Consider the following 22,252-nt stretch of genomic DNA (forward strand, 5'->3'; position numbering starts at 1 on the left):
TTTGACTTTTCTTCTATAAAATTATATATTTCTTTTATAAAGTTATTTACCTCTTTATTACGGCTCCTTGATTCTGGATTGAACAGAGGGTTTCAGCTTCTCTTCATGAATAATGGTTTTCTTTTACATTTATGTATTCATATATCATGTGACTTGCTCACTCTCTGTTATTATGGACATATCTTTAATGTTTTTTGTGGTGGTTTCTCCATGGAATCTGAACAGTTGTGAGCATGAAGAACTTCTCCAAAATAGAGGTTAGTGGTTTTAATCAGTCTGACTCTATGATTGAATGATTTCCAAGTGTTAAAGTGCAGATCTATTGTTTTCTTGTTATAGATATGATTTGAGGTAGGAGGAAAACAATAATTGGAGTGTCTAATGAACATCAGTCATTCATGAATAATAACAAGAGTTATTTGGCTGCCTAAACTCTTTAACAATTCTTATTGCAATAAATTTATGTTTCTGATAGATGTCAATTGTTACTTTACAACTTTCATTTGGAACATCTATCTAGGTTATTATGATATGTAGTCTTTATTATTGTGGAGGGTGGAACTACACAATAGCAAGCAGGAAAATGATTAGCCAGAATGGAGTTTGTACCCATTTTTGTGATGCTCGCTGTAAATTGACTCCCAAGCATCGTTGGTCATCAAAGTTGCTTATCATTAATGGTATTGCTGTATTGCCACAACTTTTTTCTAGTTTCTTTAAGAATTAATGGTAGGTAGTAAAGCTCAAAGGTTTAGTGGCTTAGCATATGATGCTAACAATCAATTATCTCTAAACAAATGGAAGGAATTCGACTCATAAAACGAGTGTTATTACTTATTGGTTACTTCATATTTGTACTATTGAAATTTTACAATGAGTAATTGCAGTGTTCGATGTATCAAAAGAATCTATAATTATACATATTTTTATGGTTGAGCATTGCGTTGCGTTGGATGGTCCCTCTGTTGCTTGGACTTAGTAGACATTATTCCCTTGGAGTCCAAGTCTTGACACAGGATGCAACATGGGTAGGGATTCAGTAGCTAGTGTGGCATAGGGGAAGCCCAACTTTTTTCCACAAAGAACGTTTGTGGCATTAGCATACTACTTTTTTCTTCAAGAAGGTTGAAACTGTTCTACTTATCAGAAAAAGAAGTTGAAAAGGTAGGTGAGAGAGGAAGAGATGCCTCTTTGCTAGACACCTCAACTTACCACAATTGACTTTGCTTATTTACTATTTTTTGAAACTTGTGGAGATAAACAAGATTAAAGCATTTGGAAAGAAATTTGGAAATTAGTTATTTAGGATTTTTAGTTTTCTTATTAGGAGCATTTCATTTTTCGCTTTTATGAACCTAGTGCAAGCGTCATTATTGACTCTCACATTAGGTTATTTTTATCTGTTTGATCAATTGGTTTTGTCGCTTTCTTTTTTGGTTTCTTTTTGCCTGGATTTATGCGGGTAAGGTTCCAAATTTTGCTTGATATTTCTCCTTGTTCAAAACTATGCCATTTGGCATATTTATAACCATGTTCTTTGCAATTCTCCCTCTCATTCCCCCACTTGAGCCTTGTTTGCACCCTTAAATCTCCCCAAAACTGATTCTTCATCCTAACCACCTTCTAAAAATTATATGTTTCCCATGCACTTCATTTTTATTTGCTTGCACATAGCATTATTTTGCTTGCACATAGCAATGCTAGTTATATTATGCTTTCTGGTACTTTTATCCAATTTTGGGACCCATTTTGTTTCGAGGATTTTGGTCCTAGACTTGGGACAGATCAAGCACCTAGATACAAGCTCACACTGATACCTGCTCATACTAGATACCTGTACTTAGGTCCAAGGAAAATAGGATTGCTAAATTGTTGTAGAAATGGCTGCCGACATATAATAGTAGGGGCCAACAATTTGACTGCTATGATTGTTATATGACTTATGGTTTCAGTTAATTATGATAATATGTAACCTGTGGTTATACTAGTGTCTAATTGTTAGCAGGCCTCGGAAAGTTTACAGGCGCTTCACATGTGGTATAAAGAGAAACCTTCAATGTGAACAAGACCGGGTCAAATAGCTGGTGTTTCCATGTTGTTCCTCCATGTGACAGCTAGTGCTTTCATGTTGTGTGTCCATGTTTTGGGTGCTTCCATGATATGAGTCCATGATGTATATATTGGATGTCAGTTATTAGTGTTTTAATTAGTTAATTGCTTTCCTTAGTTGTAGGAGGATGTTCTTCCATGTTTGTTTGTGGTTCTAGTTATGTAGCAAGTGATCATCTCTCCATTTGTATTTATTTGCAGCAAATTAATAAAATCAGTATGATAAAAATTCTAAAACTCTTCGAGTACTTAACTTGAGGTTTACAGGTTCTCTCTAATAAGACTATGTTCTTACAACCGTACGTCAAAAGAATAAAAACCATTTCCATCCTTCATACATTTGTGCTGAATCTTGACACTTTAACCCATAGACCTGTAACCAAGATCAAGGGACCACAATGATTTGGCGTCAGAGCTAGAAGTAATGGGCAATTCTAATCAGCAACAATGTGATCTTGCCCACTTTAACCAAAAACCACCAGTAGTTGTTCCGTAATGTTGTGGTTCCTTGATTATGGATCTATGGGTTAAAGGGTCAGGGCAGGTGTGTGAAGGATGGGATTCTTTTTTTTTTTTTGTTTTTTTCTTTTCCTTTCGACCTATGGTTGTAAGCTCATTAGAGAGAACTTGTAAACCTCGAGTTAAGTAGTCAAAAGACTTTAGGGAATTTTATCATAATGATTTTATTAATATGCTAAAAATAAATACAAATGGAGAGGAAACCATCTCCTACATAATTATAACCATAAACAAACTTGAACACCCTCCTACAATTAAGGTAAGAAATTAACTAATTAAAATCCTAATAACTGACTTTCATTGTATACATCATGGAAGCGCCCAGAATATGGAAGCACCAGCTGTCACATGGACACACAACATGGAAACACCAGCTTTCTGACCCATCTTAGGCTTGATCACATTGAAGCTTTCTCTTTGGACCATGTGTGAAGCGCTTGTAAACTTTCTTAGGCTTGCTAACATTAATCTAGAGGGATCCAGCTTTGTTTGGGCAGATAAATAGGTATGTGCATATATATATTATCTAGTTTTATGAAATTCGGAGAACGATGCCAGTAAAATCTGCAAACAAGCATTGCTTGATGTAGAGACTCCTTAACATTCACAGGCAACCTCTCTCTTAATGGTGTATAGAGTGTACATATGTTCCAAGGATGCAAACATTTTGAGCAAATTCAAGTGTGTTCAAGCTTGGTTTTGAGCGTGAACACACTTAAATGGTAGGTTGCCAGCTTTTTTAGATTACAATGTTTAGTGCGTAAAAGTACAATTAGTGTTGTAAAAGATTTTAAGAATTTTTGTTGAAAAATTTTTATTATTTTCAAAATTAAACTAAATACTCGTATATGTACATTGTAATTGACAAAAAGCTAATGTTTATCCTTTTTCGAGAATAGCTTATGCTACTTCCTTTCAGCCTTCAGTTGCATGACTTACCGTTCTAACATTGGTACTACTTCAGGAATTTAATCTCTCACCCTGTTTTCTGTTTGGGAGGAGAAGATGAACTTGAATCAAAACCTTTGATTTACTCATCTTGATGGAATCTTAAAGGGGGAAGGGGAACACTTGAATCTAAGCTAAAGGCCGGAGTTGCATCACATTTGTCAGTTACATTGCAAATCTCAGCTGTCATCACATGTGTCAGTCATGTTGCAATCTCCATTTGTGAACTTTGTTCATGCAACATTGCATCCTGCACATGTTGTGGTAAGAAAGAGTAGTTCATGCTTTTGTGTGGTTGTTCAGTAGTTTCAGTTCATGGATGAAAAATTTTCTGCTTATTTTTCATCGAGTTTTTTTCCCTCACTTCTCCTTTTGGCTGGCCAATCAATCATAATCTCAAATGGGTTCCAATGAGACACAATTCTGTTTGGTGGAGGTTCCTCTCAACCTGACTCATTTGCAGAAATTTTTGTTTTAGCTGGCGTCTTCCATTTGACTTGGGGGCCATTTAGGCAAGTGTGCATTTTGAAGGCTGGGAATTCTAATGTGTTCTAATTGAAAATTTATTGCAAAAAAGTAATGGCCCGTTAAGTTTCATATACACGAGAACTATAAAGAATCAGATTTGAAATCATATGCTTCAGAATAATGGAATTTTCTGTATGCCTCTACCCATCTTTACTCATCTGCGTACTCCACTTCTAATTGCTTAACATCATGATGCCAATTTATCATTTCTTTGCTGTACCTGTTTTATCTTCTTTTAATTGACATTTGTTTCCCCTGTAAATATTGAATTATAAAAGCAAAGACATTTGAAAAAACGTATGTGGACTGCATAATGCACATTATGATTGCCAGCTTATCTGGATGCATAATCTATCACAAAACAAGTTGATTTACTAGTACGGCTTTGAAGTTATAATCGATTTTTTCGTATGTTTCTTGTCTTTGCCTTTCTGTCTCCTCCGTTTGTTTGCCGTTATTTGTTGTGGAGGGTAGGTTTATTGGCTTAAGTTCTTGTTGGAGGTGGCAATTGGCAAGATGTCTAGCTGATCATGGTGTGTAGCTAGAGTGATCTTCGCATTGGTGGATGGTTGTGTGACCTAATTATGGTAACCAGATGCTGAAGATCTAAGCGTAGATTGTCTTGACCTATGGTTGGTGGACTGGCCAAGCAATCGAAATTCCAAGGTCTATGGCAGGCATTAAAATTTATGACTGTTTAATGCAATTCTTGTTACCTGGTGAAGTTTATATTAGCTTGTGATGTAACATTTTGAATTTCGTAAGAAATTCCTTAAATCCTAAGTATTTGTATTTGTTGGACAGCCTGGTCTTAAAGAAACTATTTGTCTAAATTGATCCCAATTTATTAGTAGCTCTATGGGGAAAGTGCTAATGGGCTTAAGGAAAGAAACTTGGCCTAATAAACTATTATGTGTATTTTTTAAAATCTTTTTGGGTGTTATGTACTTAAATAATAAAGTATCCGATGTAATTCATTATAAATTGAATTAAAATTTGTCAAGTGAATTTTTTTAATTATTATTATTCATATGTAAATTTAAAAGATTAAGAGGTTTAAAATATAAGGTCCCGTGTTGAAATGATAAGTATGAGTGCCTTAAATTTTCTTCAAATAATTTTAAGTAACTTGTTGGAAACCAAGTTTATCTTGGTAATTTGCTCGCGGTAGTGATCATAATTTTTAATTTTTATTAAATTTAAATTGAGTAAACTTCAACTGGTGAAGGATCTTCTAAGTTTTAGGATAGTTGATAGGATTAGTTTAATTGATGATTTTTCTTTTATTTTTATTTTTTGAAATAATTTCTTTTTTTAGCTTTAATAATTAATGATTTGATATTTTCATTTGGGTACTAAGGTATATTGGAAAAACTTATTATGATGTTGTGTGTTTACTTTATTTTGTTCATATTATTTTACATCTAATAAGAATATTTAAATTGAACTAAACCAAACTTTTAATTGAGATATAATCGAATCAAAGTCAATTGCAGAAAAAAAAAATATTTATTTTATTTTTATTTATTTTAATTAAATTATAGATTATGAAAAAGAAACGAAAAAAATATAGAAGGTTTATTTAAAATAAATAAAAGACGTAATAAATATATATTACATTTTAATTTCTGTAGTTGAATATAAAAGGTGAAAAATTAAAATGAATTTCATTATACTTTTTTTTTTATCATTTTCTCTTATCATTTCAACAATGTTGTTGTGTGGTGCTCTTCTGATGTGCAATATTTGCTGCTCTATTGGCAGTTGTGAGATAGATTGAGTTTGCAAATTGTATGCCATTGCACGTGTAAAAGAATATTAAATAAATCAGTTAATCATCATCAATTAAAATTTATTTTAAAATTTGTAATTATTTACCTTCAGGACTGAAATGAATAAACATAACTACACTCCAAAAACTAAGAAATGCTCACCAAAAATCTCAGCAGAAGCTATGACTTGCCAACCCCAGAACCTCCAATGAGCCATAACTTGGATAGGCAGTCACTGCAAAATGATTGAACCCTTAAAAAGATTAGGAATCACTCAGAGACCTATAGGAAATTATTGGCCTCTGTGCTTGACATACATTTACCCATCTTCTGAGATTGAATTCAATAAGAAAAGCTGAGTACTGTATTGAATCAAGAAAAAAAGAAATCGTGTTATTCATTGACAATTAATTATTCATTGTTGTAGCCCATGCATATATTCACCTTTTAATTATTAAAAGCACTTGACTTTAATTTCCTTACATATCAGGTACGTTGAAGTAGGAATTTCACCTAAAGCATTCATAAATGTTGAATGATAAAATTTAGGGACGAGTATTATTTAGTTTGAACTGAATAAAACAAATTAAATTGTCCTAATTAGTAATTGAGTTCGATTTTTAAGGTAATTTGGTTCAATTTTAAAATTTAAATTTTAAAAATTTCGATCATTTCGGTTTAGTTCGGTTTTGGAGAAAAATTGATTGAACTGAAACAAACCAAATTACTTTATTATTATTATAAGAAATGTATGTATTATGTGTATTTTTATATATAAAAATTATTTGATTTCATTGACTAATGGTTATATATTCAAATCAAGGTTAAAATCAAATTAAATAATTAAAAAATAAAGCCTAAATAAAAAAAAGTCAAAGCTCAAAAACCGATCAGTTCAAATTGAATTAGAGTAATTTAATTTAGTTTAATTTTTTATATATTTAAATTCAATTTAATTTTTAAAATATAATAATTCAATTAATTCGATTATAATAGGTCAATTTAATTTGAATCGAATGTTCAACCTAATAAAGTCACCCACAATATTATGTTTAAGATCTGCGACACTTGCATGTATACAAAACTACTATTACAAATCGGTGTCTTCTTTTGTGTTTGAACCCAAAATCCTCGTTAATCATAAAAACACTACAATTTTATTTTTCAATAAAAAAAAAATCCTAATCAACTATAGTACTTCTACATTTTTTTTCAATTTGTTTGAAAAGAAATCAAATAGAAAAATTATAATAAATTTAGAAATAATAATATAATTAAAAAAATAGAAAAAGAAAATCTCACCTTACCCTAAACAAAGTATGAAGATGGTTAAAAATTTGGATAAGTAGAATGAATGTATTTTATGAAGAATTATTGAGTTAAGAATATACAGATATTTATCATTTTCAAATTTTAGAAATAAAATATTTTTTATTTTTTTATTATTAATTTAAGTAAAAAAAAATTTTACTTTTCATAAATCAATTCTCTAGTATCCGTCCACTATATCTTTTCCTTTTGCATACTCATGACCCAAAAAAAAAAAACGAAATGAAATTCAATTTTTATTAGTCTTATTTTGCTGGTTTATTTCGTTTATTTTAAATAAAGTAAAACAAAATTTGGGATAATTAAAAATTTAAAATATGTTGCAATTTGTAAATTCTATGCCTAAAGAAAATAAATTAAAATAAAATTTTAAATATTTTAAAATTTGTAAATTCTATGTCTAACAAAAATAAAAAAGATAAATGAAAATAAAATTTTAAATATTTTAGAAATTTAGAAATTATAAATATTTTATATTGTTAAATAAATTTTTTATTTTTTAATTATACCAAAAGTCAAACAATTGAATACAAGTATCAATTATTGGTTAACTAATTTTAAGTCTTTAGTGTGTGTGTGTATATATATATATATATATATATATAGAGAGAGAGAGAGAGAGAGAGAGAGAGAGAGAGAGAGAGAGAGAGAGAGATTTTGAATTTGGAAAGTTTTGTATCAAATCAAAATGAAACTTCTATTTTGGGATAAATAAAAAAAAAATTACTTTGCTGATATAATCAGTTTAATCGAGAGATCTTGCCAATGAGGTAACTTAAGTTTAAGTATAAGGGTGTATGATTCTAATTCGGCTTGGAGTATATTTAGGAATTAGAATTGAAATGAAATTTCGGTTTGATTCTGGTTCGATTTTTCATTATTTCAATTCTGGTTCAGTACAGTTATTGATTCTTCTGTTTTGGTTCAGTTTGGTACGGTTCTGGATCTGTTCTCGGTTCTTCAAATAATTTTATATAATTATTTTCTTAAAAAGTCATGCTTGAATTAATATTTAAGTTTTGAATTAGGTTATTAATACATAATATATCATATAATATATCTATAAGCTATTTCTAAATTATAAAATCTTTAATTATAAGGTGCATATATAATTTACAATTAAATATATTATATAATAGGCAAAAGGCTCATTTTGGCCCTTTAAGTGTTATCAAAAGTCAAATTAGCCCTTAAAGTATTTCGAGATCTATTTAAATCCCTCAAGTTTTTAAAATAGCACATTTAAATCCAAATTTTGGACAAAAAAAAAAAAGTCTCGTGATAAGCATATTTTGGACAAAAAAATAGTCACGTGGTCACATGATAGACTTTCACTGTTTTTTTTCAACTGTTTGCCATCATCTCCATTCACTTAAAATCTAGTATAAACCCTAAACAAATTTAGATGGTTTCTTGATCCATTTGTGAGGATCTGTGAGAGAAATAAGGTGATATGAATTCATTTTCATCATTGGCACAGTCGTTTGCTTTAGCAAAGGGCAGTTCACACATAAGAGGGCATGTTGAAGATGTTGACCCATTGGTGAGGTGCTACTGTCGTATGCGTGCTAAAATATGGACAACATAGAAGAACACAAATCCTGTAAGACTTTTTTTGGATGGGGGAAATTTTGGGTAAGTGAATTTGGTTAATGAAATTAGATATTATTGCTATTATGTGGTGATATTAATTTGGGAATTGAGTTTTAATTTTTTGTATATATATGTAGAATAGAGATTATAGAGAATGTGGATATTTTGATTGAATTGATACTAAGGCACCTGCTTAGGTGAATGATTTGATTAATGATTTGTTGAGGGAGAAGAGAAAGCTGAAATATAAGATTAAGGGGTTAAGGAAGATGGATAGGGCTGGTTAATTTTTAGAGGAAGTTGATATAGTAATGAAAGAGCATAAAGTTCTGATAGAAAGCAAGAAAGAGGAAATTGTGATGGGAGGTACAAAGAGGCTCAAAAATAAAAAAGTCCTCCTGCTAGCATTGACTGCCTCTTGGTTGTTGTTTGCAGCAATTTGTGATCTATATAGGAGGTAGGGATGGTAGTTTTAGTTCTATTTTGTGTTATTTTTTGAGTTAAGGAATGGATCATTTGTGTATGTGAAGTAAAATTGGGAAGAATGGTTATTGAGGTAGCATTTGCGAATTAATTACAGTAAGAAGATAAGATGGAAATTGATATGAATTCTCTACCTCTACATGTGTCTTTCTCTTCCAATATCAATGTGTGAGAGAATGTCTTTAACAATGGTGAGTTAAAGAATTTTCCGAGAAACCATTTACAAATTAAGGATTTTGCTTCAAATTTTTGGATTGCTGAGATTATAGTTACTCATTTCGCAAGAATTAGTTCTTATTTATTACCAAGTAGGCCTGGGTAACTCTTTCCAATGTAACGTTGTTGAAACTCTGTTATGTTTGGACTTAAATGTATTGTTTTAAAAACTTAAAGGGTTTAAATGTACTTAAAAATACTTTGTGAACTAATTTGACTTTTTGAAAAAATTTAAAGGGCCAAAATAGACTTTTTGCTTATATAATACAATAGTATAAATATATTGTATAATAAATATTTTAACTATTTATTAATTATGTAATATTTAATCATTATATATATATATATATATATATATATAATAGCACATTTATAATTACGAGTTATAAGGTAATATAATTTATTTATAACTAAAATTATTAAGAAAATATAAAAAAAATGAAATATAATATGACATTGTATTTAGTTTATATTTATATATACATATAAGAACATAGTTAATTATATTGAAAATATATAATATATCTAAAAAATCATAGAAAAACATATGTATAACTCCAGTTCTCGATTTGGTATAGTTTCAATAGGATTCCAATTTTTAGTAAAGAATCAAAATCAAACTAAAATATTAAAATAACTTGGGTTCGATATGGTTTTTTTCGATTTAGTACAGTTCTTCAATTCAATTTGAGACCCAAGAACCGTGCACAGCCCTATTAAAAAATAATAAAAAATAATAATTAAATTTAATTTTAATGTGAAAATTATTTTATTGATATAGTAAAATTTGAGATACGCAATTATTTCAATTTAAAAATAAAAGTAACTGAATTGAATCAACTTAAGAAATAAATCATATAATTTAATAATTTTTAAAAATATATATATTTTGTGATAAATTAATTTTTTTTTTATTTTTACTTAATTAATAATTAGTATCTTAAATATACAAGATTATAAATATTAACAGGATAAGGGAGAATAATAAAATTATTTATAGGACAATAAAATTATTAATTTTTCAATAACGAATTTTCTCATACATATACAACCAAAGTAGAATCAATAATTAAACAAACAACCTCTACACTAACTAGATCCCATCGAGTATGCCAAAGATGAAAAGCTCTAGATATTGCACGAATATGCATTGGTTGCTATTTTGTGTTGTGAGAGTTGCAGCTATGGTTTTGCCTATGCAAGGAAGATGAGAATGATTGAGACTTGAGAGCCTCTCATGGAAAGCTTGGATCTAAATTAGAACATCAAAATGATAGGAGAAGTGAAATGGAGACTAGAGAGGCAGTGAGAGATTGAGAATGTGAAGATGAAGATAAAGGTAGGGCTTTGTGGTTATGGCGTCGATGCGAGTTGTGAGGAAGGGTGAAGATGAAGATGAAGATGAAGGTGAAATTGAGAAGAGAAACTGAAAGCTGATGTGGCTATGGTGTCAACATGGTGTCTTCAATTGAGAACCAAGAGGGATTTGACGGAAAAATCGAGACTTTCATAAAATATTATATTATATTTTACACGTGATATAATAAAATATTTAATAACTATAATTTAAATACATTTAATCAAGGGACTAAAATACCCAGTATGAGATGAATATTTATGATCAATTTGTAAAATATAAGGGCATATTAGTAAATAATTATAAAATTTTGGAATCAATTTATAAAAATAGAGACTTATTTGTAAATGATTATAATATTTAGGTATAGTTTGTAAAAGTATAAAGGGTTTATTTGTAATAATTATAATATTTACAGATTAATTTTTAAAAATTTAAGGCTTATTTACAAATAATTATAGCATATAGTGATCAATTTGTAAAAATATAATTGCTTATTAGTAAATAATTATAATATTTAGGATTAATTTATAAAAATAGGGGGTTTATTTGTAAATAATGATAGTATTTTTTTAGTTCAATTTTTAAAAATATAGGAGCTTATTTATAAATATTATAATATTTAGGCGCTAATTTGTAAAAATATATAGACTTATTCATAAATATTTATAATATTTTGAGATCAATTTGTAAAATATAAGGATGTATTTGTAAATAATTATAATATTTTGAAATCAATTTGTAAAAATATTGGATTATTTATAAATAATTATAATATTTAGTCATAATTTATAAGAATATAAGGGTTATAATATTAATGAATAATTTATATATAAAAAAAGATTAATAGTATGTATTTATAATATTTGGGGATTATTTTCTTTTTCAAAAGAATGAATGGAAAAAAAATAAAGTTAAAACTAAGGATTAAATTGAAGGTTTACTAAACCCACTACAAAAAATTAAAAAAAAATTGCTACAAAAATTACCGGCAAATAAATTTCGTTGGTAAATAGTTCATTAATTATATATATTTAGTTCATTAATTATTATATAATAAGCAAATATTATTATTGTTGATGGAATTGTCATTCAATAATTGTTTGGATTGATTTGAGATTGAGTTATTATATATTCGTTGATTTCTGATAAGACAAAATGTAAAAAATATAGGGAAACTCTGTCCCTCTTTTTTCAAAATAAATTTTTTAGATTTATTATAGTGTATTCCGGATAACTATTTGTTTATATATTACAGGAGAAAGATTTGGGTCGAAGGCCCAATTGGTATAAGTTGTTTGTTCAAACTCATACTAGCAACCATGACAAAGAAAGATTTGTAGATGAAAAGTCGAGGCAAATAAATGTAGGTGCTTAATTATTTATTTCAAATAAATTAATTTTTCTATTATATCATATCATGAATTAATATAAAATTTTCTATTTTTTACATATAGGAAGCGATAGTGGTTAGAAGAGAAGAGCTCCAACAAACTACATCTGACACCATCGATGAGAATCAAATTTATTTGGATGTTGTTGAGGCTGGCCAAAAGAGACGGATGGTGTATGAGCTTGGATCACAATCATCTGTCATTTAGCACTCATGTCGAGCATCTTCTTCTAGGGGGTCCTCATCACATGATCCTCAATATGCTGTTTTACAATAAGAAGTAGAACATTTGAATAAGCAACTTGAAGAAGAGAGGCAACAGAGGCAAGCAGAGAAACAAGCTATTACATAGCAACTTGAAGAATAGAGGCAACAGGGGTAAGCAGAGAAACAAGCTATTACATAGCAACTTGAAGAATAGAGGCAACAGGGGTAAGCAGAGAAACAAGCTATCAAGGAGCAATTTGAGACACGTTTGGAAGACATGAGACAATCAATGTTGGAAGAAATGATGAGATTAGTCAGAGGCTTACCAATACCTCTACCTCCAACTTCGCCTTCACCTCCACCAGATCAGGATTGATGGTTTTGTATCATAATTTTAACTTATTAAACTTTAATATTTTTATAGTATTGTTTAGTTTATATTTATTTTATAACATGTATGGAGTATTAATATTAATAATATTATTGGATTTTATTATTATTATTATTATTATTATTTGCATTTGTTATGCATTATTTATTTTTAAGCTATTAATAATTAAAATTTAATGCATAAAATTATTTTTAAAAAATTTTACCGACGAAACAATATGGTAGGTAAAAATTATTAAAATTATTAAAAAAAAATTACCTACCAAAACCATTTGGTAGGCAAATATTTTTTAAAAAATATTTAAAACTTACCTATGAAATAAAGTAGTAGGTAAATATTTTAAAAAAATATTAAAAAATTTACCTACGAAATAAAATAATAGGTAAAAATTTTTAAAAATTATTACCGACCAAAAAATTGATTGGTAATTCTTAGATTTCTAAATTCATTTTACCTACCATATTTCTTTTGTCGGTAATCGGGGACAAAAATTTTCATTAGTAAATAGTTAGTAATTCGTTTTTAGCCTATAACTTTCACGAAATTACCTACAAAAAAATTTCAATTTCGCTACAAAATTTTTATCAGCATAATTACCTACGAACGCTTTGTCATCGATAAAATTACCTACGAATTCTATTTCATATATAAAAATACCTACGAATTCTATTTTGTCGGTGAAAATCACCAACGCATGAATTTATAGATAAAAAAAGTTTCATCGGTAATTCGTTAGTAATCTTAATTACCTACTAAATAGAAGTAAATTTGATCAGTAATTTTTATAGCTATTTTTTTATTTTCTTGTAGTGACCTTTGAGACTTAGTTGTTTTATGTTGAAAATATAGTAAATCGTATTTTTGTTATTTTTGTTTAAATTAATGATAAATTAATGTGATGTTAATGGGCTAAATATGTAAATTTATTAAAATATCGAGATTTAACAGGTAAGTTCAAAAAATATAGGGATTAAAAATAAGTTTCACTAAATATAAGTACTAAATTGCAATTTACTCAAAATATAAAAGGAAGCCCATTAACTTGAACTGGCGCCAAAAATAAAAAAGTCTCTGAATGGTAAGAAGCCACGTGTCACATTCCCAATACGAGACAGATTACGCATATCTCACTCTCATCCCCAAACCCCAAATTGTTGAACAATCCAAGAATAAAATTCTTATCAGTTTGTCTTTTTTTGGAATTGAAAGATTACAGAACCATTATCGTCTCTTCAACAATGGCTATGAATTCGACTCTTAGCGTTGGTGTGAATTTAAGCCTACGATTAGACCCATTTCTCAAATTCAATTCAAAAACGCTACCATTATCCAAGCTTGACGCATGTGGCAGTAGAAGAGGTCTCCATGTTTGCCGCTCTTCTCTTGCGGAGGAGCAGCAGCAAACAATCTCTTTCTCTGAACCTGAAACTCACTTGATCAATGCGCTTATTGGGATCCAAGGCCGGGGCAAATCCGCATCTCCTCAGCAACTCCAGGTTAATTATTATTATTATCCATGATTAATTTATATATTATTAGAAGATGATAAAGACTTTTTTTTTTTTTTTTAACTTTCTGTAGGATGTGGAGCGCGCAGTGAAAGTTCTGGAAGGTTTAGAAGGTGTTTCTGAACCGGTATGTGATCAATTTTTTTTTTTCAGTTTTATACTGGTTTTGTATTTCCCTTTTTTTTTCCTGTAGAAGAAAGAAAAAAGGAAATAAAATTCTTGTGTATAATCTGCTGCTTGGATACTTGCCCTGATGTGCAGGTACTAAGTGCTATAGAGGGTATGTGTTCTTTTGGTTCAAACTGAATTATGATGCGTTTCAGTTCATTCAGTTTAAACTGATTTTGCATTTCAGTCAATTGCATTTAGTTTTTATGATTAAATAATTCGATTTAATTCTTTTTTTTATAAGAATTTATTTTACTTTTCCACCTTTAAAAGATAAAATTTAAATATAGTCAAATAAAAATTTGTTTTTGATTTTTTTGCAAACATTATATATACATATAAAAGTAGGGAGGGGAAAGGCCTATGCTATTCTTTTACGATACGATCATTGTATCTGCTAGGGTTTTATTATGATTATAAATCATGGTGAACCCATGTAGATGTTATTATAATCGATGGTCAGAGTGTATATATTGTACATTTAACGGTTGTGCTAAATAAATTCTGGAGTGTACAGTGGAGCTAAATATTGGAACAGAATGAGGAGCGAAAGCTTCACTTGATTGCTTGGAACAAAATGACAGTGTACGGTGGGATGTGTTTTCATAATCTATAATGTTTTTTAATCTAGCTATGGTGGCTGAGCAGTATTGGAGACTATTGACCGTCTCTGAGTCTTTAGCATCACGTGCTTTCAGAGCATGATATTATCCTTGTGGAAGTCTCTTTGATGCACAGGTGGGTTTCAACCCTAGCTATGCATGAAGGTCTACTTTGCTTGGAAAAAAGCTGGTACATCAATGTTGCATGTGGCACATTGTTATTTGTTACCAGTTCCGTTGTAGTTACCCAGTCATCCAGGAGGTCAAATAGGGTCTTCTCTCCCTCCTTTTTTCATCGAATGCCATGGTTTCTGACCTTATTGAGATTGAGACTGTTCAATGGAATGCCTCCTTGTCTATTCTTACTTCTGGCTTATGGAAGCCTGAATCATTCTCTCTATTCTGATGAGTTCTCAAAGATCTCTGGATTGCTATATTTGGCACGGGATGGAGACAGAAATTTTTAAAGTTAAGAGAGTGTGTCACCTTGCTTGTTCTCGGAACTTCTTCATTATCTGGATCTGGTTCAGATTGTTCCGCTATCAACTGGTCTGCGGTATGGAAGCTTCAGCTCCCACCAAAAGTGCTATACTTTCTCTGACGTGCAATGGAAGGTGCGCTACCCACACTTTCTGTTTTGCATTCTAGATGCGTTTAAATCACCAATTGTGTCCTAGACGTGGCGTGGCTTATGAAACTATTGAGCATGCCCTCTTGGCATGCCACTTTGCGAGTTGAGTTTGGTATTATGGCCCCTTGTGCGTTGATCTTTCCAGCAGTCTGTCTACTCTCTTTTCAGGTTGGTTTCTGAACCTTCCTGATCACTATTATGCTCCTTATATGGAAATGGCAGTTATGCTACTTTGGGGAATTTGGTTTGCTTGAAACCCATGGAAATTCAAGGCCAAGGAACTCTCTGTACGACATATTCTATCCATGTCTTGTGATGTGTTATGGCTTTTCCAGGAGAGCATCCCTCCCCACTCCCAGCCTGCAACTTACTCACCAAATGTTCCTTGGTTGCCCCTTCCAGGTATGGATACCAAGATCAATGTAGATGCTGCTTGCTTTGTGGATATTCTTGTGGATTGCGCTTTGTAGCATGAAATCATAAGGGTGAGGTAATGATGGCTGTTCCAATTAGCAGAATTCTCTCTTCTCAGTTCTCCTAGGAGAGGAACAGGCTGTTCTTTTTGAACTTCACGCAGCGAAAGATGATGGTTTCCAGTATGTGATTGTGGAAGGTGATTTCAAAATTCATATGGAAGCTTTGGGTCAAGCAACTACTCAAGGCCCTTACCATGAGCTGGTGGTTAAGGAATAAGGATACTATTTCCTTCTCATCTTTCTTCCCATGCTTATGCTTTCAATTTGTTCCTCGTTCAGCTAATAAGGTTGCCCATTCCCTAGCAAAACTCTCTCTATCTATTTCTGATACTCGCATTTGGATGGAAGATCTTCCTCCAGAATGTTTTGCTCTAGCTTTTTCTGATGTACTGCGTTGCCAAGTTGGCTAATCTATAAAATTTATTCTTCTAAAAAATGGGTTCGGGGGGGAAAGGGGTAGAGATCAACATTGGAGCAACAATACAGTTACATTTAATATCAATTACCATATTGGATAATTGTGAAGCATTTAAATTGTCTTTTCCTGATGACTATCTTTTGCTTCTTGGCAAGTCTTGCATATATATATGCCTCTAGTTTTATGAAATCCATTTGCTTTCCCCTGTATTAAGCTTTGTAGTGTCTAGAAAAGAAATGTTATGTCTTGATTTTGCTTTGTTATCTGTCATAATGCGTTGTTCCTTGCAAGTGCTCATGTTTTTGAATAACTACAGACGAACTCAGATTTAATTGAAGGTTGCTGGCAATTAATGTTTACAACTAGACCAGGGACAGCATCTCCCATTCAGGTTAGAGGACACTTCTCTATCATGTGTGTGTGTGTGTGTGTGTGTGTGTGTGTGTGTGTGCATGCATGCATGCGCATGTTACAGATATTAAACCTATTCTTAGCCTCTCATCAACAATTTTAGCTTTTCTGATGAACAGTTTTTTAATATTATCAAAGCTTAGTCTTTCTGAGCACAAGGTCTAGAATTTGAATCTCAGCGCTCCTGTTGTTCAACCCAAGACCTGATTAGAAAATTGTGAATTCAACTTTAAATGCTTTAGAATGGCAAATTGTTCAGCAGGTTTAATGCTGTTTTGAAATGGCACGTGTTTCTTCTCATTGTTTTCGTCCATATTTTGTGCTGAATTATTTTCATTTGGTATGCATATGCTTGCAGAGAACATTTGTGGGTGTTGACTTCTTTAGTGTATTTCAAGACGTATACCTTCGGACAAATGATCCACGTGTATCTAACATTGTAAGGTTCTCAGATGCAATAGGTGAGCTAAAGGTAGAGGTATGAACTCACTCACTATCTTTTGATTGTCAAATTCTTTGGAAATTTCTATGTCTAAATTTATCTTTTATTGAAAGAGTGACTGCAAGAACTCTGACATGACTGCCAGACCAAATTTATAAACTTCTATTGCCAGTTGTATAAAATCTTAGTATAATTGACCAGACTAGAAACTTTCTTCTGTCATCATTTCAGCCTTTTGAGCGTGCACTTCACATCGTTTGCTATTGCATGGAAGATACAAGTAGAATCCCCATAAATATTATGATGAAGTGTATGGCTCCTTTCCACCAGATTTTAAATTATGCATTCCGTATCAACTTTAGGAGAAAAACATAATTTTTGGTCCAAAGCTTCACCTATCCACTGCATAACAATTAACAAATTAGAAGGATTTGACACATTCTTCATCTTTCCTTTCTTCGAGCAGCAGATAACCTACCTAAGCAAGCAAACTATGCCTTGGTATAGAGGGAATGAAGCAAAGTGGCTTTAAAACAACTCTGTTCTTGTTATTTCTAATCTGAACTTTTTCATTGACCACAATTTTTTCTTCGTATCAACAGAGAACATTTCTCCTTGAGTTTTCTGTCCTTATCTTCTGTGATAAGTGGCCAGCTGATAAGATATCTTTAGTAGTCATGTGATGTTAGACATCCAACTATTGAGTGAATTGCAATCTTGAATATCAAGGAGTCTCAAGATAAATTCTAGATGGTACTCGCATTTACAATTTGACTTGCTTCCTTTCTTTCATTTCTTAGAATTACCTTCCAAACATATGCCATTATATCATCACCTGTTTATGTAATTGAGTTGATGCTATTATTCTGTTAAACAATTCGGATAGTCAAAGACATACTGGTTGTGTCCTGGATTTCTGTGCAAGATCATATTTCAATTATTGTGTCATATTGTATAGCTCCAGCTTTCTTTCTCTGAAATTTTGCATTTTTCGTCTTTACACAGGCAGCAGCAGCCATTGAAAATGGAAAACGAATCATTTTCCAATTTGACAGAGCGGCATTTTCATTCAACTTTTTACCATTTAAAGTTCCGTATCCAGTTCCATTCAGGATTCTTGGTGATGAAGCAAAGGGTTGGTTGGACACTACATACTTGTCCCCATCTGGAAACCTTCGCATATCAAGGGGAAATAAGGTAAATATAGACTCCATGGTATCCAGCATATTAATTGAGCCCTCATGCGGCCTTCTCCATTTTTGTGGGTGGGGGATGGTTTGTGTTGTATTGAACATATTGACTCGGAAATCTTCTGTTGTTTCAATTTGCTAAAGACATACAGCAATGTATCTATAGTGCAGGGCACCACATTTGTGCTGCAAAAGAAAACTGAACCTAGGCAAAGATTGCTTGCAGCCATTTCTACAGGATCACAAGTTAGAGAGGTAAAATTGGGATTGACTGTTTGAATAGCAAGTTGAAGGAAATACTTTGTTGGTAATATCCATACTGCTAATTATTACTTCTCTTTAATTTTGACAGACAATAGATGAGTTCATATCATTAAATAAGAACATTGCTAAAGACGAAATAGAACTCCTCGAGGGAGAATGGCAAATGATATGGAGTTCACAGGTGACTGATGATGTTAACATCTATGTTTGACGTAGAAACACCATTGCCTTCATTAGCTTCTGAAAATGATAGTAAATTTGAATATATTCAATGGGGTTTGGATTATTCAAATTCAATCATTTGTCTATTATGCATTCACTATTGTTTTTTTTTTAATTATTTTTTTTATTTTTTAAGTAGATTCTTTCAACTTAATTCATGAGTATTCATGTGACATTGCCAAGGTTTTACTTGGCACTCTGCTTAAGTTAGCATTTTTTATATTGCAGACGGAGACAGACAGTTGGTTAGAAAATGCTGCCAATGGTCTTATGGGCAAGCAGGTATAAAATGAACAATGTCTTTTTTATTCTGATAATGATGATATAGTGCATATGACTCTTTCTTTCATGGATTCATCCTGTTTGACCATTTCACTTCCTCACTTTCCTCATTTCACTTCTTAGATTGTCAAAAAGAATGGGCAACTGAAGTTTGTGGTTGACATCTTGCTTGGGCTTAGATTCTCCATGACTGGAACATATGAGTGAGTTTCTCAAATTTTTATGCAAAAATATCTATTCTGCATCTATTATCTTTGATTGATAATTCCATACATAGAAGTAGAGCTATGTAAAAGTTGCGGGATGAAGAAGAATGTCAAAATTAATTATATCACCAAAACACATTAAATTCTGATTGATTATCAGATTCGAGAATTCTAAAATTCCAATACACTTTGAATTCATTATAGAAGCTTGTATCTTGTTTATGTGGAGACGTGTGTATCAAGTGTATTGTTCTTTTGACAAGATTGGAGATCAAGGAAAGGATTGATTTTGTAGTAAAGGGAAACAAGGGTGGTGATAATGGCAGTAGGGAAACTAAGTATGATGTTATTTCAGAGGTTTAAGAAAATTAAAGTGAAGAAATCAAGGGACTAGGATTGAGAGAAATAGATTTTGTTTTGGTTGGGAAATGTCTTGTGAATTAGGGAAGCTTTTAAATAATCTTCCATGACATTTACATAAGTAGCACCCTTCAATATTTCAGTTTTTTTTTTTCCCTCTCTCAATTAGCCAATGCCTATCAAATATTTGCAGGAAATCTGGAACCAACAAATACGATGTTATAATGGACGATGCAGCGATCATTGCAGGTCCATATGGATATCCATTAGAGATGGAAACCAAGATCAACCTAGAGCTGCTGTAAGACTTGAATTCAATCTCCTTTATATGACCTATCAAAGTACCTATCCCACTATCTGCTAAAATATGGTGTACATATTGCAGGTATAGTGATGAAAAGGTCAGAATTAGCAAGGGGTATAATAATTATGTATTTGTGCATGTACGGACAGATGGAACAAAGCAGAAATAGGCCAGTTGGTGCATCGCAAGAAAGATTAAATTTTATGATGTTATACTTTGTATATCTACAGCATTAGGCAAAGGGAAATGCTAATTGCAGGCGATATTGCCATTTACTCTTTAGCCAAAACCAGAAAAGGCGGGATATTTAGGCCTTGTTTTGTATATGATGGTCTACTTCTGAAAAATATACTTCTTAGGAAGTTTATTTCCTAGTAAATATAATTTAGGATGTTTTCGGTTTTACATGTGCATTTTCTAAGAAGTATAGCTCTTTATATATATATATATATATATATATATATATATATATATATATATATATATATATATATATATTGTTTGTGTGTGTGCGTGTCTTTCTCTAGGCTATTCCTTCTTGGTGAGTAACTTCTCTCATGGAGAGGAAGTTGGACCATTTTATTTCCAAGAAACTTTTTCTTTTTTTATTTCTAAGAAACTTGATTTAATAGTGCATACCAAACAAAATAGCTTGGTACACTTCTTTCTTGGGAAGTTCTACTTGAATCCACTTGCCTCATGCAAGTAAGTCGTTAGGTTTCTATTTATGTATTTTCGTCTCGGCTAAATGTTCAATCTCACTCTTCCATTTATTGAAGATATTTAATTTAATTTAATTTATTTTCAATTTTCTATCTAAATTACCGTAGAAATTTTAATTTGAATTCAGCTTAAAAATTAAAAATTCTAGATTAAATTTCTTTATTTATTAATTTAAATAAAAAAAATTAAATGTTCAACTTTTTAATTTTTAGGTTAAATTTTTATTTCTTGATTTAGAAAAAATAGTAAGTTTAATTATTTAATTTTATTGATTTTTGAATTAAATTTTCAAATTAATTTAAATAAAAAAATTAAAAATAAAATAAAATAAATGGTATAACAAAGTGATATAAGTCGGCCAAAATCGAGTCAAAAAGTCAGTAAAAACTAGCATGTCGGTTAAAAAGTTAAAAATTTGGCCAGAAAGTCAAACACAAACAAAAAATCCTGACCAACAACTAGCCCGAGCATTAAAAAGGCTTAGCTTGGTTAGCACGAGCATCATAAAGCTTAGTTAGTCCCAAAATGAGCATCAACTCTCAAGACATCAGAGTAGCAGTAGGACAGCATGTTCATCCAACATACTCAAGCAACATCCAAACAATCGTTGATATAAAAAGACAACCATGGAGGCAGAATTGTATGCATGAATCATAGGATAGGAGCCAAACATCTTGAGATTTATGCCAATAAATTCAAATGGCTCTCTGCAGCTTTCAATCTATAAATATCAAGGACAAAAACTCAAATCATGCACGTTTTTTGTACTATTAAAATTCTCCATTAAATTGTACTTTCATTAGCTCTCAAATTAATCTTTAACATGAGGCTTGTAGTCACTGGTCATTAATACCGATTTCACACTTTTTGTCTTTCAGGCTGACATGACACTAAGACTAGTAAAAGAAACTCACGGCAACATCACTGGGTTGAATTCTATAAAAAAAAATGAATTACTTCCTAATTAATACTAATTAAAGGAATTGAATTCTAATCAATAAATTATAGAGTGATTAATTCGAACTATTCTTTAAATTATTCTATAAATAAGAAAAAGGATTTTGAAAATAGCATTATAAAATCTCTAAAAAAATAAATAAATCTCCAAATAAATTATATTTTGAAAATTCCCACATAAAAAAATATATATCATAAAACAATATAAAAAATTATTAATTCAACTAAGTCAGTTATGATTTT

At 30.9% G+C, this 22,252-nt stretch overlaps 1 protein-coding gene across 9 annotated transcripts; it reads left to right on the forward strand.

Annotated features, from left to right (window-relative positions):
- The first annotated feature begins 13,984 nt into the window (after positions 1-13,984).
- On the forward strand, positions 13,985-20,734 carry LOC110649616 (probable plastid-lipid-associated protein 12, chloroplastic). 9 transcript variants are annotated; one of them, XM_058145603.1, is made up of 12 exons: positions 14,247-14,341; positions 14,427-14,480; positions 15,039-16,517; positions 16,965-17,039; positions 17,418-17,537; positions 18,507-18,698; positions 18,863-18,946; positions 19,044-19,136; positions 19,385-19,459; positions 19,583-19,662; positions 20,219-20,326; positions 20,411-20,734. In XM_058145603.1, the coding sequence occupies exons 3-12, from the start codon at positions 16,425-16,427 to the stop codon at positions 20,496-20,498; spliced, it is 1,008 nt and encodes a 335-aa protein (XP_058001586.1). In that variant the 5' UTR covers positions 14,247-14,341; positions 14,427-14,480; positions 15,039-16,424; the 3' UTR covers positions 20,499-20,734. The 9 variants fall into 9 exon arrangements, with proteins under 9 accessions (XP_021659956.2, XP_021659957.2, XP_058001586.1 ...); XM_058145604.1 differs by having other exon boundaries at positions 14,276-14,341; positions 15,260-16,517; XM_058145610.1 differs by lacking the exon at positions 14,247-14,341 and having other exon boundaries at positions 14,463-14,480; positions 16,157-16,239; positions 16,332-16,517.
- Positions 20,735-22,252: the final 1,518 nt, after the last annotated feature.

Source organism: Hevea brasiliensis, chromosome 4 (genome assembly GCF_030052815.1).
Source record: "Hevea brasiliensis isolate MT/VB/25A 57/8 chromosome 4, ASM3005281v1, whole genome shotgun sequence".
Taxonomy (NCBI): Eukaryota; Viridiplantae; Streptophyta; class Magnoliopsida; order Malpighiales; family Euphorbiaceae; genus Hevea; species Hevea brasiliensis.